At 28.6% G+C, this 17,057-nt stretch overlaps 8 protein-coding genes across 8 annotated transcripts; 6 read left to right on the top strand and 2 right to left on the bottom strand. All coding sequences in view use genetic code 12, as the record gives it.

Annotated features, from left to right (window-relative positions):
• Nucleotides 1-606: 606 nt before the first annotated feature.
• On the top strand, nucleotides 607-1,548 carry KGF54_005157 (uncharacterized protein; the record flags this gene model as incomplete). Its single annotated transcript, XM_051765925.1, has 2 exons — nucleotides 607-648; nucleotides 751-1,548. The coding sequence occupies 2 exons, from the start codon at nucleotides 607-609 to the stop codon at nucleotides 1,546-1,548; spliced, it is 840 nt and encodes a 279-aa protein (XP_051617789.1).
• A 366-nt stretch (nucleotides 1,549-1,914) lies between these two features.
• Nucleotides 1,915-3,381, top strand: KGF54_005156 (putative glycosylphosphatidylinositol-alpha 1,2 mannosyltransferase; the record flags this gene model as incomplete). The annotated part of the gene is made up of 1 exon (XM_051765924.1): nucleotides 1,915-3,381. The coding sequence occupies one exon, from the start codon at nucleotides 1,915-1,917 to the stop codon at nucleotides 3,379-3,381; it is 1,467 nt and encodes a 488-aa protein (XP_051617788.1).
• Nucleotides 3,382-5,490: 2,109 nt separating this feature from the next.
• On the top strand, nucleotides 5,491-7,212 carry KGF54_005155 (uncharacterized protein; the record flags this gene model as incomplete). The annotated part of the gene is made up of 1 exon (XM_051765923.1): nucleotides 5,491-7,212. The coding sequence occupies one exon, from the start codon at nucleotides 5,491-5,493 to the stop codon at nucleotides 7,210-7,212; it is 1,722 nt and encodes a 573-aa protein (XP_051617787.1).
• Nucleotides 7,213-7,850: 638 nt separating this feature from the next.
• KGF54_005154 (uncharacterized protein) lies at nucleotides 7,851-9,578 on the top strand (the record flags this gene model as incomplete). The annotated part of the gene is made up of 1 exon (XM_051765922.1): nucleotides 7,851-9,578. The coding sequence occupies one exon, from the start codon at nucleotides 7,851-7,853 to the stop codon at nucleotides 9,576-9,578; it is 1,728 nt and encodes a 575-aa protein (XP_051617786.1).
• Nucleotides 9,579-10,252: 674 nt separating this feature from the next.
• On the top strand, nucleotides 10,253-11,977 carry KGF54_005153 (uncharacterized protein; the record flags this gene model as incomplete). The annotated part of the gene is made up of 1 exon (XM_051765921.1): nucleotides 10,253-11,977. One exon carries the CDS (start codon nucleotides 10,253-10,255, stop codon nucleotides 11,975-11,977), a length of 1,725 nt encoding a protein of 574 aa, XP_051617785.1.
• Nucleotides 11,978-12,004: 27 nt separating this feature from the next.
• Nucleotides 12,005-14,953, bottom strand: KGF54_005152 (uncharacterized protein; the record flags this gene model as incomplete). The annotated part of the gene is made up of 1 exon (XM_051765920.1): nucleotides 12,005-14,953. One exon carries the CDS (start codon nucleotides 14,951-14,953, stop codon nucleotides 12,005-12,007), a length of 2,949 nt encoding a protein of 982 aa, XP_051617784.1.
• Nucleotides 14,954-15,230: 277 nt separating this feature from the next.
• KGF54_005151 (uncharacterized protein) lies at nucleotides 15,231-15,890 on the top strand (the record flags this gene model as incomplete). The annotated part of the gene is made up of 1 exon (XM_051765919.1): nucleotides 15,231-15,890. The coding sequence occupies one exon, from the start codon at nucleotides 15,231-15,233 to the stop codon at nucleotides 15,888-15,890; it is 660 nt and encodes a 219-aa protein (XP_051617783.1).
• A 306-nt stretch (nucleotides 15,891-16,196) lies between these two features.
• KGF54_005150 (uncharacterized protein) lies at nucleotides 16,197-16,805 on the bottom strand (the record flags this gene model as incomplete). Its single annotated transcript, XM_051765918.1, has 1 exon — nucleotides 16,197-16,805. One exon carries the CDS (start codon nucleotides 16,803-16,805, stop codon nucleotides 16,197-16,199), a length of 609 nt encoding a protein of 202 aa, XP_051617782.1.
• Between the last annotated feature and the right edge of the window lie 252 nt (nucleotides 16,806-17,057).

Raw genomic sequence — 17,057 nt, 5'->3', positions numbered from 1 at the left:
AATCTTAGTCGCGTCTATTAAAAAACCAAATCCTGTATATAAACTTAGCCATTTATAAGACGTGTTAAAGTAAGTAAAAATTAGTAAGTAAAAATTATATATTGATGTACGGTAGTCCTTCAATTGTGATATTAATAAATAATTTGCAACTTAAAATCATACAAGAATTATTAAGATAGTGTAAATGTCATTGAAATATTGAGGAGAAAGTGGGCAACTAAGAAGAGTTTCTTACCCCCTAGTCGTGTTGTTTGACACCTGAATATGCCTTGATACAAATATTATTCGGATTTAATACAAATTTGCAGCAATTTGTTGCTAAATTTTATATCACTTCAAGATTTGCAAGAGATGATCGGCAATTTTAACTAGTTAAAGGTCTCATGCCAACATGTTTTTTCTTTTCATCTAAATAGCTTAGCTTCTGTTAAAAGAATTTGTTATTCAATGTTTCAAGCAATTCACTTTCTTATCGTGGTGTGAGAGATTGTATTGAATACGAAAAAATAATCCAAATTCCGAATAGTGAAAAATTCCAAGTTTTATCAACACTATCTAAATATTATACATTATTAAGGCAAATGATATAGCCTATTGAAAAAAAGAATGACCAAAAATGATACCAACAATATACTAAACCCATTGATTGTATGTTCATACTCCAATTAAGCTTTCAAAATTGATAATTTCAAAAAGAGAGCAAAAATTCAGTCGATTTAATTAGACTCATACTAACATTGTTTAAACTAGAGTGGTGCTTGTGCCGGTATAGCAACAGATTTAGCTTTTTTTCCTATAGATACAATTAAGACCCGACTTCAAGCAAAAGGTGGTTTTTTCCATAATGGAGGTTATAAAGGAATCTATAGAGGTTTAGGATCATGTATAATAGCATCAGCACCATCAGCTTCATTATTCTTTATTACATATGATAATTTAAAACAACAATTACAACCATATATTAATTCACCAGTTTATAGACATATTATTGCTGCATCATTTGGAGAAATTATGGCATGTACTGTACGAGTTCCTGCTGAAGTCATAAAACAACGTACTCAAGCTAAGTTTCATGGATTATCAACTAGTTTATCTAATTTAAAATATATTTTAAATAGTCAATCAACTTTTAAAAATTTATATCGTGGTTGGAATAGTACAATTATTAGGGAAATCCCATTTACTATGATACAATTCCCCTTATATGAATGGTTAAAATCACATACTTGGAAATTAAAAACTGGTGGTTCTACAAATGATCACATTGTGATATCAAGTGGTATAAAAGGAGCTATAAGTGGTATGATTGCAGGTGGGATAGCTGCGGCATTAACTACACCTTTAGATGTTTTAAAAACAAGAATAATGTTAAGTTCAGGTAAAGTTCAAGTGTTACCCTTATTAACACAACTAATAAAGGAAGAAGGTTGGGGAAGTTTATTTAAGGGAATTGTACCAAGAACTTGTTGGATTAGTTGTGGTGGTGCTATCTTTTTAGGTTGTTATGAATTGGTTCATAATGAATTGATAAATGTTGGTATTGAGTAATTACATTTGAAACAAATGGACCTTAATGACTTTATGAGGTGACATTTTTTGTACATAGAATAAAATTGGAGTTCTCATACTGTTTGATTAAGGAAATTCTTAATGTTGGAATGATAAAACAAGTCTTTACAAGTCTTTATAGATTATAGAATTAATATAAATAATACAAATCGGTCAATCAACAACGCTTTTCACTATTACTTCTAGTCTCTTTAGTGTCTACTGAAATGCTTATTTAAATGAATTTGACAAGTACATGGTTTCCAAAATAGGTAACAAAAGCGCCGCTCAAGTCAAATCAAAAAAAATTGAAATTGTATACTGCTGTAACTTCTTTACTATACAAAATAGACAAAACAAGATGAAATGAAACTACATAAACAAACAAGAGTATCATCAATAAAACTATTTTTTTTCATTTTTGTCATCAGAACCATTAATTCGTTATCAATTCAAACTTTTTTTCAAGCAGATGAATTTTACCAATCATTGGAACCAGCTCATTATTTCACATATGGATATGGATATTTAACATGGGAATGGGAATATAAATTACGTTCATCAATACAACCATTGATTTATGTTTTCGGTTATACATTAGCTGGTGAGAATAAAACATTGATTTATTATATACCAAAATTAATAAATGCTTTAGTTGCTTCATTATTTGACTTTTCATTATATGGATTTATTTTAAATTATTCTAAGAGTTATAATTTAGCATGGACTGGATTGATTTTATCAATTTTCAATGCATTTAATTGGTTTGTATTAACTCGATCATTTTCTAATAATCTTGAGGCTTGTTTTACTACATTAGCTTTGAAATATTGGCCATGGAATAAGAGAATTGGTAAAAGTTGGTATATTTGTTTAATTTTTATTACTTTGAGTTGTATTATTCGTCCTACTAATGCAATATTCTGGTTACCTTTTGGATTCTGGCTTCTTTATTTAGTTCCAATTGGTTTCAAATTTGTTTTATCATCTATAGCTGAAGTTGTTTTAGTATTGATTGCCAATTTAGGAGCAGATTATTATTTTTATAGAGAAATCACATTTCCATATTTTAATTTTATTGAATTCAATTATATAAAGAATTTAGCATCATTTTATGGAGTTGCACCTTGGCATTTTTACATACTGCAAGCATTACCACTAATGTTATTAACATATATACCAATCTTTTTATGTGGTCTTGAAAAAAGCATTTTATTAGTGACTTGTATAATTTATATTGTTGGATTTTCCACTATTAAACATAAGGAATTCAGGTTCTTAATGCCCTTGAGTCCAATATTTTTATACTTTGCTGCAAGAGGTTATAAGAAATGGAAATGGAAATATTTGTCAATTATTGGAATATTTATAAATGTGGTTGTCGCTTTGTTTTTGAGTAATATCAATGAGAGAGGAGCAATTGATGTTGTGAATTACTTAGGTAACAAGAATGCTGATTCAGTTTTTTTCATGACACCATGTCATTCATTCCCTTGGCAAAGCTCATTTCATAATAAGGAGATTCAAATCGAAAGCCTAACATGTCTACCACCTCTCGACATTAGCAATCCTTCTATCGAAGAGCTCAAAAATTACAGAGATGAATCAGATGTTTTTTATGATGACATTGACCAGGGTATACTTAATATAATGAATCAACAAAATCTACCTACTTACATTGTTATTTTTCAAGGTCTAGAGAATTTGATGGATCAGCAAGATAAGTATTATCAAAAAGAGAAAAGATTTTTCAATAGTTACTTTCATTGGGATGATAGAAGAAAAGGTGATGTAATACTATATAAAAAGATCAATAACAAGACCAGCAAATAGAATAGACTTAATAGATTAGGATACAACCAGTGTTTCTGCTTAATCAATTGAATAATAACCTAATATATCTTTGTCTTGTAGAAATAATTAATTCTGAATACCGGCTAATACAATAAATTGTTGCAATAAATTGTTGCAAAGAAATAGCTACCATATGAAATAACGCGCGCCTTGTTTTTCCCCACATTTTACTAACAATGTTTAATACAAAAACATACACTTAAAGCAAATAACTAATAAACATTAACCTATTCATAAAGGGGAATAATTAATTTAATTTTACGAGTTACCAAATGGTTTGTTATTGCAATGAGGCAAACAGTCTCAATTTATCATTTACCATTTTTAGAATTAAAAACGAAGGATTCCTATTTTTTAAAAAATTAGCAGTAGAAAATTCTACTAAAATTAAATAATTAAGCATGAATAAAGTGTGTAATTTCGTAATTTTTTTATGTGATTTTTTTGAGTTAATTAATTCATTAAATAACATATACTTGAAAATTATAAAATAAAGACTCTGCCTATTAATTAAAAATTCAAAAGATGAAGAAATTATGCCCTATAATTCAAAATTTTCAAATTTTGATAAATTAAAACCTTTATGTGTTTCAGAATTTAAGGAGTTAAATTTAAATATCGAGCTACCAAAAACACACCTAATTGCATCTTACAAATCTAAGAGTAAATTTAGATATTTGTAAAACTTATTTCCTTTAAAGTGTATGTAGATTTATTTTGTTAAGTTCATCAGAAACTTCGGCCAATAGTTCGAGTTTTTCGTCTTGCAACAATTTAGAGTATTACTCTTTTAAGACAACTTTTCTTCATAAAGTCAATACTTTCGATGATGATCCTCTTGTTCTTTTTTGTAAAATATTTTTTAATCCTTCATTTCTATTTTTGAAATTGATAATTGAGCTTTAATTTATATAAATTCTTATATCATTGATATTGAAAAAAGTAAATTTGGAAAAACAGTATGTTATGTAGCAGTAGCTGTTGATAGAATTTATATTATTGATAAACTGAAATACAGATTATTAATGATTGAGCAACAAATTTTGATCATAATTATTAAGTAAATCAGGAGTATTCAAGCACAGGAACTAAATTATTAGGTATTTCGTTCATTTTAAAAGTAACAGTAGTTGATAATGAAATACTAAATGATTTCATGTTTTAAAGGCGATGGAAAAGTAGTTTTAGTTTAAACAGCAGTAGTTAGTATTTCATCAACGATGATAGATGATCTACAACTTTACGATGATAACAGAATACTTATTAATCAAATTAATAAAACTAAGGATCATTAGCGTCTTTGAATGCCACACAATAGAAGTAAAAATATTGATGCTCTACCTATCTGAAATTCATATCGCAATAAGGAATTTTGAGATGTGATTAAATCTTTAGTAATTGCGATATTGATTTGAAAATCTAATTTTGGATAAAGGCGATCAATTTTTATAATTTAAGTCGAAAGACTAAAAATGGAATTATCTGTTTCATGTACGAAAGGATAAAATTTTAACCGAGACCCGAAATAGCGAGCCCTAGTAATAATTGCGTTATTCTACTAGTTGTTCTAAATAAAATAGTAGAAGCTAATGAACTCTAAGTGAAAAGACAATAAGATACTTTCTAGTTACGAGAGTTTGAAATAGTAGAAGTCTAGACAAATTAATATCAAATGAAAATAAAACCATCTTTTGACTTTATTTAATTATCCAAATTTTTAATTGTCAAACTAAATTGACTCTAACGTTTCATTTTTTTCTTGGACTAAATAATTTAAAGTTTTGCAGCCACAAAATATTAGGTACTGTGGTGGCATTGTTTCAAAAGAGTCCAGATCTCAAAAAGAAGGTGAAATATGCAATAAATTAATGAATGTATTGTTTGAATTAGCTAATATTGAATTTGAATCTCAATCACCGGCACAGTATGGAACAAAGAGATGATTCAAATTTAAGATCATTTAAATAGATGTAGTAATCTTCAGATCCTTGATAAATTTTCATATTTTTCATAATTATACCAAGCAATTTTCTAATTACGATTTGACATCCACCCCAAAAAAAGAAAAAAAGCTTTTATCTTGATAAGATGGTTTTCAATTTCGGAAATAAGAATAAAAAGAATTACAATGATGAAACAAATTCAATAGTTGATTCGTCATCCCTTCCATCATCAAATAATAGTACAACTCCATTAAATGACCACAGTAACCAGAATGAAAAATCAGATACTGTTTTCAGGGTTAAATCAGAGTCATCACAAGAATCAAATGAATTAGTTAAAAATCCATTTTTAGATCCAAAAGTTGAAGAATACTACAGAGATGTTTATACCAACTCAAAATATGAAAGTTATAAAGCTTTTGATCCACATTTCACATGGACTGAAGAAGAAGAAAAAAAAGTTATATGGAAATTAAATTTTAGAGTTGCTTTAGTTGCTTGTTTAATGTTTATGGGTTTACAAGTTGATAGAGGAAATTTAGCTCAAGCTGTTACTGATAATTTATTAGGTGATTTAGGATTAAATACAAATGATTATAATGTTGGTAATACAATTTTTTTGGTTTGCTTTTTAGCTGCTGAAGTGCCATCACAATTAATTTCAAAAGCTTTGGGTCCAGATATTTTTATTCCAGTACAAATTTGTGCATGGAGTATTGTTGCAATGTCTCAAGCTGCATTAAGTGGTAAAGCTTCATTTTATGTAACAAGAGCATTAATTGGTGCATTAGAAGGTGGATTTATCGCTGATTTAGTATTATGGTTATCTTACTTTTTCACATCAAAAGAATTACCAATCAGATTATCTTGGTTTTGGACAACTTTGTCATTAGTTCAAATATTCACATCATTATTAGCGTTTGGTATATTAAGAATTAATTCATTTGGTTGGGCAGGATGGAGATTCTTATTTTTAATTGAAGGTGGATTTACATTATCAATTGGTATAGCATCTTGGTTCCTCATGCGTCCTTCTGCTGTTCAAACCAAATCTAAATGGAACCCCAAAGGTTGGTTTACTGATCGTGAAGAAAAAATTGTTGTAAACAGAGTATTAAGAGATGATCCATCAAAAGGAACAATGCATAATAGACAAGCTATATCTCCTAGAATGTTATGGCATTGTTTAACCGATTATGATTTATGGCCGATATACATTATTGGTATACTTGCTTATATTGGACAAACTACTTTTACTTCATATTTTGGATTAATGAATAGACAATTAGGATTTAATGTTTTTGATACTAATTTATTAACTATACCAACTGCTGTTATTCATATTATTTTCTTGATAGCTATAACGTGGTTATCAGAACGTTTAAATCAAAGAGCATTAGTTGCTTTAATAGCTCCACTTTATGCAACACCGATTATGGGAGTTATTAGATGGTGGTCAGGTGCTGGAAAGGACATTTGGGCAACATGGACATTAAATACTTTATATTTAGGTCAACCATATATTCATGCCATTTGTGTTAGTTGGGTATCAAGAAACTCAAATAGTGTTAGAAGTAGGTCAGTATGTTCGGCAATTTATAATATGAGTGTTCAATTGGGAAACATTATCGGTAATTTTATATATAGAGCTGATGATAAACCATTATACAAGAGAGGTAACATGCAATTATTTTGGATTTCTTTTGCATTGATTCCAGTTTTATTGTTGGTCAAAGTTTACTATGTTTTCAGAAATAATCAAAAAGCAAAGAAATGGAATGAATTATCACCAGAACAACAAGAAGATTATAGAAAAAATACTACAGATGAAGGAACAAAAAGATTAGATTTTAGATTTGATCATTGAGTGTACATTACAACTTTCAATTAATTTTATTTACTTACAGAATTTTTATAGATGTTATAGATTAATATCGAATATATTCAATTTTATTTATCGTTGCAGTACTTAAATAAGCTTATGACACAGTATTGAAGCTCAGTTCGTAAATTGATAAAATTTTTGCTTTCAAAATAAATTACGAAGATGAAGTGAACTAAATTTTGTGTTTAGGACCTTCTTGATTTTCAAATTAACTTCCTGTCAGCTGATAGATCATACAAAGCTTATGTGAAGAAATGTTCTCTTATCCTGATTGTAAATATCCCTTTCTCGAGAAATATAATAAATTATTATATTAATTTACGAGTTAACTTGTAACATATTCTCATGTTATTTATTTCTTGTCAAGGTTTCAAAAATTTCTTGTTTCAGATGGTTGTATAATATTGGCATATGGCATAATGTTATCAAACTATAAATCAGCTAGAATAATACGTGGGCAGTAGCCACAGTAAGGGAGAATTTTTGCTGATTGATTGCAATTTTTGTCCTTATTATTGTTTGGTGTTTCAAATATGTATATATTTAAGCAAACTTGCATACTGCAATTGTTAGTGTAATTTTTTGCAATCAATTAACAAAACCAATTTGTTTAAGCCAGAATGCCTAAATCAGAAGATACTAAAAGTACTGCATCAGTTTATTCATCAGATAAAAAAATTAAAGTAGATGATAATGAAAACACCGAAGTAGTTGAAGCAAAATTTGAAAAATTAGAAAAACAAACTTCAAAAGATAATTCATTACTTGAAAAATTATCAATCACTCCATACGATTTAGAAGAAAGTTCAAATACTACAAATCCATTTTTAGACCCAAAAGTTGCTCAATATTATAAAGAATATTACGAAAAAACAAAATATGAATGTAGATCTCATTTTGATCCACATTTTACTTGGACTGAAGAAGAAGAAAAAAAAGTAGTCAGAATCTTAAATGTCAGAGTCGCTTTCGCTGCTTGTTTGATGTTTGTTGCTTTACAAGTAGATCGTGGTAATATTCAACAAGCTGTTACTGATAATATGTTAGGTGATTTAGGTTTAACAACTGATGACTATAATTTAGGTAATACTTTATTTTATGTATCATTTTTGGTTGCAGAAATACCTTCTCAAATGATTTCAAAAAGATTAGGTCCAGATATTTTTATACCAATTCAAATTTGCGCCTGGAGTATTGTTGCTATGTCTCAAGCTGCATTGAAAAATAAAGTTGGTTTTCTTATCACAAGATGTTTAATAGGTGCTATTGAAGGTGGATTTATTGCTGATTTAGTTTTATGGTTATCATATTTTTTCACTTCAAAAGAATTACCAATTAGGTTATCATGGTTCTGGACAACATTAACTGTTACACAAATTATTATTGCATTAATGGCTTTTGGTATTTTGAGATTAAGAGGAGTATTTGGATGGCCAGGTTGGGCACATTTGTTTTTATGGGAAGGATTAATTACATTCTTGATTGGTGTTGGTTCATTTTACATGATGGTCCCATCAGCTGTTCAAACTAGAAATAAATTTCATCCAAAAGGTTGGTTTACAGAAAGACAAGAAAAAATTGTAGTAAATAGAGTCTTAAGAGATGATCCAACTAAAGGTTCAATGCATAATAGACAAGCTATTTCATTTAAATCACTTTGGAGTTGTTTTATTGATTATGATTTATGGCCATTATATGCAATTGGTGCTATAGCATATATTGGACAATTTACTTTTGGATCATATTTTGCTTTAATGACAAGAGAATTAGGTTTCAACACATTTGATACTAACGTTTTAACTATTCCATCACTGGTTATTCATTGTTTATCATTAGTAGCAATTACTTGGTTATCTGAAAAAGTCAATGACAGATCTTATGTTGCATTAATCTCACCAATTTATTGTTCGATAATGTTAGCTGCAATTAGATTTTGGCCAGGTGCAGGTATTGAAGTTTGGCCATCTTACATTTTGAACACAATTTATACTGGTCATCCATTTTTACATGCTATAGTTGTTAGTTGGGTATCAAGAAACTCAAATAGTGTAAGAACTAGATCAATTTGTTCTGCTATCTATAACATGTTTGTTCAATTGGATGCTATTATTGCACAAAACATATTTAGAGAAGATGATAGACCATTATATAAAAGAGGATTGTTACAATTATGGTGTATTGCATTAGCTGTTATTCCAATTTTATTATTTACCAAATTTTATTATAAATGGAGAAATGCTAGTAAAGCCAAGATTTGGGATGCTATGAGTGATGAAAATAAGGATATTTACAGAAGAACTACTAAAGATAAAGGAAACAAAAGATTAGATTTTAGATTTACTCACTAGATAATTCTATATATACCATATTATGATTTTAATTAATTCAGACTTTAATTTAACTCAATTGCAAACTTGTAACTTCTTTGTCTTAAAACTAAATTAAACTTAACTAAGCTATTTTATACGAAGAACTTTATTTTATCCTACCCATTGTAATTTCGTATTCGAAAAAAAATTTTAAAGCTACAATTAAGGGTTACACATCAACAGATTTAGAGGGTCGAAAATTCTTTTCATTGTCTATATACATACTGAAAAAATTTGAATAATTCGGAAAATATGAAAAATATGAAAAATATGAAAAATATGAAAATTATGAAAATTATGAAAAATGTGAAAATTGTGAAAAAAATAATGGTTATCTTAAATTCGTAATTTAAGTATCACTTTCAATGAAAAAATATTTTCTTGATTATTTACTAAATTTGCAACCAAAAAAGCTTGGATTTAACATAATTTTGCAGCCACATTCGAAACTTAACTCTTAATTGGTTCGGTAAAGGTCAAGAGGTTATACTTCTTGGGGTCTTACGAGTTGGTATGGCTGTCTTACGCAATTAAGAACCATGATCTTAATCATTGTTTGATCGTTGAAAGAAGTATATAAATATGACTTGATTTTGTCAATTTGACTGATTATTCGTATCAAAAATCAACAATTTTCGAACACAAAACAAAATATGTCAATTTTTAAAAGATCAAACAAGGGAACAGAACAAGATCAAAATGAACTTGGTTTTGCTGATCAATACAGTACATACACTTTTGAACATAAACCAGATCAAAAGAAGAAGTTGGAAAAAGAACAAGTAGATTCAATAGACGATGATCAATCAATTACCTTATCAGAATTAGAAAAAAGCACTAATTCCAAAAATCCATTTGCAAATCCAAGAGTAGCTCAATATTACAAAGAATACTACGAGACTACCAAGTATGAATGTAGATCACATTTTGATCCTGAATTTGAATGGACTCAAGAAGAAGAAAAAAAAGTCCTAAGAATTTTAAATGTTAGAGTTGCGTTAGCTGCATGTTTGATGTTTGTTGCTTTACAAATCGACAGAGGAAATTTGGCTCAAGCAGTTACTGATAATTTTTTAGGTGACTTGGGTTTGAATACTAATGATTATAATACTGGTAATACTATATTTTATGTTTCATTTTTATTAGCTGAAATTCCATCACAAATGATTTCAAAAGCTTTGGGCCCTGATATTTTTATACCTATTCAAATTTGTGCTTGGAGTATTGTTGCTATGTCACAAGCTGCTATAAGTGGTAAAGCCTCTTTTTATATAACAAGAGGATTAATTGGAGCTATTGAGGGTGGATTTATTGCTGACTTGGTATTATGGTTATCTTACTTTTTCACTAGTTCAGAGTTACCTATTAAGTTATCATATTTCTGGACCACTTTAACATTAACTCAAATTGGTGTTGCTTTAGCTGCTTTTGGGATATTAAGATTGAGAGGCGTGTTTGGTTGGCCAGGTTGGGCTCATTTATTCTTATGGGAAGGTTTAGTTACTTTAATTATTGGATTAGCTTCATTTTATATGATGGTTCCATCAGCAGTTCAAACAAGAAATTGGTTACATCCAAAAGGTTGGTTTACAGAAAGACAAGAAAAAATTGTTGTAAACAGGGTGTTAAGAGATGATCCTACAAAGGGTTCAATGCATAATAGACAGCCAGTCACAATAACTGAATTATGGAGATGTTTTAATGATTTTGATTTATGGCCCATTTATGCTATTGGATTAACTGCATACATTGGACAATTAGCATTTGGTTCATATTTCACATTAATGACTAGAGAGTTGGGGTTTAATACTTTTGATACTAATTTATTAACCATTCCATATCATGTTTTTAATATCATTACCTTGTTGGGTATAACTTGGATGTCTGAAAAGCTTAATGATAGATCATATGTTTCATTGATTTCACCCATTTATGCAGCTATTGTATTGGGAGTTATTAGATTTTGGTCAGGTGCCGGAATTGAGGTATGGCCAACATATATCTTAAATGTTATTTATATGGGACACCCGTTCATTCATGCTATTTGTGTAAGTTGGGTATCTAGAAACTCAAATAGTGTTAGAATAAGATCTATTTGTTCAGCTATATATAACATGTTTGTACAATTAGATCAAATAATCGCTGCCAATATGCTTAGAGAAGATGATAAACCTTTGTATAACAGAGGATTTTTAGAATTATTTATTATTGCAATTGCTGTAATCCCAATCATTTTATTTGCTAAATTTTATTACAAGGGGAGAAATGGTAGTAGAGCTAAGATTTGGGATGCAATGAGTGAAGAAGAACAAGACAATTATAGAAGGACCACCAAAGACACTGGCAATAGAAGATTAGATTTTAGATTCGCTCATTAATTTCGTGCATTTATAGACTATATAAGTTCACGTCATTTTTTCATCAATATACATCTCCATTGCAATCTTATATAATTCTTCAATCAATTCCAAAACTTTTTGAGCTTGCTCTCGAACAAATATATCATTATCAGTCTCAGCAACGTACCTCAATATAGTAACAACTTTCTCTCTATATTCTTCAGGAAATGCAACTTTGTCAGTTTCAGAACTACCCAAAATTAAATCTTGAATTAAAGTAATTGCAGATCTTCTCATTATAGATTTTTCAGAACTTGTTTCTAAATTCAAGATCCCAATTGCACAATCTAAAGCATCTGTAAGATTTCCAATTAATCCCAAAGGATTCACTTTACAACACATACCTAGCAAAGACATTGCTGACATTCTAATTCTGTCATCATCAGAATCATGTCTTCTTATTACTGATAATGTTGACTCAACAATGAGATTAACTGATTCTCCATAAAACTTTTCATTGGATAATTGAATATACCTTAATATTACTTCACCAATTCTTAATCTTTCGTCCAAATCATTTTCCTTATTAACATAAATCTCCAATAATATTTTGAGAACAGGTACTTCATCCCACTCAATCAACGATTCCAATCCTTTGATGACATTCAAGTAAATGAAAGGCTCTGGATCTTTTAATTGCACCAAATGTAAATTTATTACAAAATCTAACGAAATAACTTCACTCTTCATTTCAATTAATTGTCGTAATAAATATAATCCATGAGCTCTTATTGGCACTAATGGATCATTTAAACTCGTGATTGCTCTACTCAACATTAATTTTTGTGCATCTATTTCATTCGTAACTGGTATATCTCCAGATAATAAATTCGTAATCCTTTGTTCTAATGATTCAATTGATTTCTTCAAATTCTCATTTACATTTTGTTTTAATAAATTATTCAATGAAATTTTGATTCTTTGTAATAACTCTGAACATTGCTTATCAATGACCACGTCATTTTCAGATAAAATAGCAGATAACAATTCCAACAATACTGGTAAAAACTCTTCATTCTCATCATTTTCTTCATCATCTGAATCATAATCTCCATCTTTCATTTCAATGTCATCATCACCATCGTCATTTTTAATCTCTTTGCTGAATTTAGAACTCAAAAAACTTTGTACAATGTTTAACATCTCAAATGGAGTTCTTGCTAAATTTTCTTTAAAATTATCACCAATACTCTCCAAGATCTTCAAGTCCACTAATTTTAAGAATGGATTCTCCTCGTCTATAATTTTTTCATTCCCTCGGTTCAACCATTGTTTCAAAATAAGTATAAATAAAGCTTGTACAGTCTCGTCATCGACATTCTCCAATAATTTAATAAAATTATTACAGCAAAAATCCAAACTTTCAATAAACTTATTAATTTTTAAATTCGAGCTCTCTGACTTAAAAATTGGTTTCTTTCTGACAATTTGAGTTAATCCGTTTGGTCCACTTTCAAATTCCCAATTTTCACCACATTCATATAATAAATTCTTAGCTATTAAGTCAAGACCTACTAAATTATTATTATCAAAATCTTTCATAATTGTAAAATAACTTATCATTATGTTCGCTATTACTTCAACTGATTTTCCATTCTTCCTTAAAAACAAGTAGTATGCCCATAGTGATAGTATTATTGACTCCATAACTTCTTGGTATAAATCTGGTACCAATCCTTTTCTTGACAAGGATATTAAAACATTGATTGCATTATTTAATTCTGCTTCAGTTATTAATACCTGATTTCCAATTTCTTCATTGACTGTAGGTTTGAAATTGTACCATAATTTTTTCAAAAAGAAGTCTTTGACAATTAGTTGATTTCTTTCCCACAATTTTTCAAGTACATATGTGACACAAGAAGTAACAACAGGTCTATTAATATTTACCAATAATCCATAACACTGGTTACCTATAGATGTAAAATACTTAGCCGTATTAATATTTTTTGGTTTCAGTAGCACCACACTCGAGACGTGGTCGAATTTTGAAATTTCTATATCTTCCTGATCTCTTAAACCTAATATGAATTCAATAAGTGATAATAAACCATCTCCCTTTGGTGCATCATAATGTAGTAGTTGTAAATGTTGAATTACAAATTGTTTGAAATATGATGGTGATGGAGTATTTATTAATAATGTATAAATTTGAAATAATTCAAATGTATCCGGAATTCTTTCAACTTCTTTGTATTGCTTTTGGTATACTTCATGATCAGTCTCAGGAATCGAATTTAGTGCAATTGCAATGGTTATAAAATCAGATAATCCTGTACCTTTACTTAACAATTCAGTAACATCAGATTGAACTTGAAATAATTTGAATAATTTATCATAAACTAATCTTAATACTGCAATAGATTCATTAGGATTCAGCAACTTCTCCACTCTAGTTGGTTTTTTATTATTCAAATCTCTCAATTTTCTTTTTTCGAAAGGTATACCAATCCCAAATGTATTTAATGCTGGGTAAATTCCTAGTATGATTATTGTATTAACTAATTTGCTAAAAGTTTTTATATCATGTAATGAGATTACAATTATGGATTTGTCTTCAAATTCATTTTCTAATGAGTAATTTTGTATATTGAGTAGTTGCTCCAATAAATAATCTATAATTTCATATCTTGATTCAGCTGCTAATGGTTTCTTGAGTATTTTTTGATTTAAGAGTTCAACATTAAGTTCCTCCAATGGTAAATCCAACAATTGCTCCACTTTTTCAAATAATTTATCTATTGGCTTGTCCCTTTTGAAATCTGGTTTATTCAATCCTTTCCTTTGAGGATATACTTCATTTGGTGATCTTTTGATAGTGGTTTTTTTAGTTGATGTTGCAAATGGATTTTTTACTGATTTTTTCTCCTTCTGGTGAGCAGCAATTGGCTTAATTAATTTTGGCTCCTGATCTATATCATAATCATCAGGTAATTCTTCAATTTTTGGACCCATATTATTCAAATTGGTTCTATTTATATGTATATTCTCTTACATTCTTTAAGTAATTGAAATGGTATTGTGATATCTGATAAATGTTTTTTTATATACAGGATATATCTGTAACTTATTAATTTTTTTTTCAGAGGGAAGATCATTACAATTCTTAATTTTATCAACTTACTTTCAAGAAACTATACACCCAATAGATACAAAGTATTAATTTAGCTTTAAGCTTTAATATAGATATTTGTCAAATTCCACAACGAAAGAGATCAAAAAAAAATTCACAATGTCATCATCAGATATAGTTGATAAATTAACACAAGAAGAGATGGATGTTATAATATATGATGCAAGAGTGGGAGACTTGGAGACATTACAAGAAATATTTGAAGAAATTCCGAAAGACTTGATACTAAATATAAAAGATGATATAACATTAAGTACACCAATTCACATGGCATCAGCTAATGGTCATATAGAAACAGTAAAATATCTTTTATCAATAATATCAAACAAGAAAGACGCTATAAATCTAGTAAAACAGAAAAATGAAACTGGAAATACTGCATTACATTGGGCTTCATATAATGGTCATTTACCAATTGTTCAATATTTGGTGGAAGAATATGAAGCAGATGCATTTGATAAAAATAACGTAGGTCATGATTCAATATATGAAGCAGAAAATAATAATCAAACTGAAGTTGAAAATTGGTTTTTAAAGAAATATACCCCCGAAGAAGATTTCAAGATCGAAGAAAATGATGATGGTACAAATACCAAAATTACTTATACACCTGGAAAAGAAAGTAAATTAGCTGATGATAACGCAAAAGAAGCTGTTTTCAAATCAAGTTTGAACAATAAAGAGAAAAAAGACGATGTTGAAGAAGCCAAAGAAAATGGGAAGTCATTAGAAGAAAAAACATCAGACTTATTGATATAAACAAATGACTCAAACTTATCGATATAGACAAATGACTCAAAAATTCATAGTAGCATAATTCCAAGCAAAGCTATCAATTGTTCTGCAAAGGTATTTAACTGAGTGAGGACTTTAAAATATTCAGATATATTTAGAGTTTTACAATACGGTGACCGTTATGTATTTCAGAAATCTCAATCGTGACGATTATTTATGCTAAAAAAAAGACGATTCACAATTTAATAACAAACGTTTTGAAAGTCTTGCAGTATTATATACATTGTATAGATAAATTAATATCACTTACCGCATTCGAATCATATAAATTCACCATAATTGCTTATTCAATTGTAGATCAATAGATACATTATTGACATCATTTTCATTAAAAATAGAACTAATAAAATCAATATTGAAAAAACAATCTTTAACATCATTAAAATTACTTATTGAATAATTTAATTTGATAGATATGTTTATATTTAGCGGCGCCTTTTGATCCTTGTATATTATTTCATTTATGATTGATTCGTTCTCTTTTAGTTTTTTCAATATGTCCTCAAATCTTATTATATTTAATATTATTTTATAAGTTTTAAACCTCTTTATGTGATTTATGGTTGTAGCCGTTGTTAATCCTTTATCATCAATTATGTTATAACCATTTTGTTCTATATTTTGTGAAATTTCCGAAGCACTATCGTTTGTATTATTGACACTGAGTATATTGTCATCATTCACTTGTAAACAATATTGACATTTATCATATATGTGATATTGAGCTACTAAATTCAATTTTGGAAATAGTAGAATTTGCTTTATCGTCAGTATTGGTACGTAATTAAAAATTTGAAGCAATATTTCATTTGGCAAATCATTGATTGTTATTTTGTTATCGTTTGATCCTAGGGTGGATAGTATTTCATTTGAACTCATTTTCAAACCTTGTTTGAGTGGGTTGTAAGTTATTCTAAATGATCTGAACTATTCTTTTTATTCCTTTATCGGCTTTGCTTATCTAATTAAACTTTATATCTTAAAAATAAATATTACGTCAAGTAAAAATTCTAGACACTAAAATGCTACCAAACCACTTTGATAGAAAAAAGAAAGAAAAAAAGATCAAAAGTTTACCACCAGCATTTTACAACAACTATTTATCAAAACAATCATTGCCTATAAACTCAA

This window comes from Candida jiufengensis, assembly GCF_024610255.1.
Source record: "Candida jiufengensis strain CBS 10846 chromosome Unknown scaffold15, whole genome shotgun sequence".
NCBI classification, from domain to species: domain Eukaryota; kingdom Fungi; phylum Ascomycota; class Pichiomycetes; order Serinales; family Debaryomycetaceae; genus Lodderomyces; species Lodderomyces jiufengensis.
This window is presented reverse-complemented; position numbering and strand designations above follow the sequence as displayed.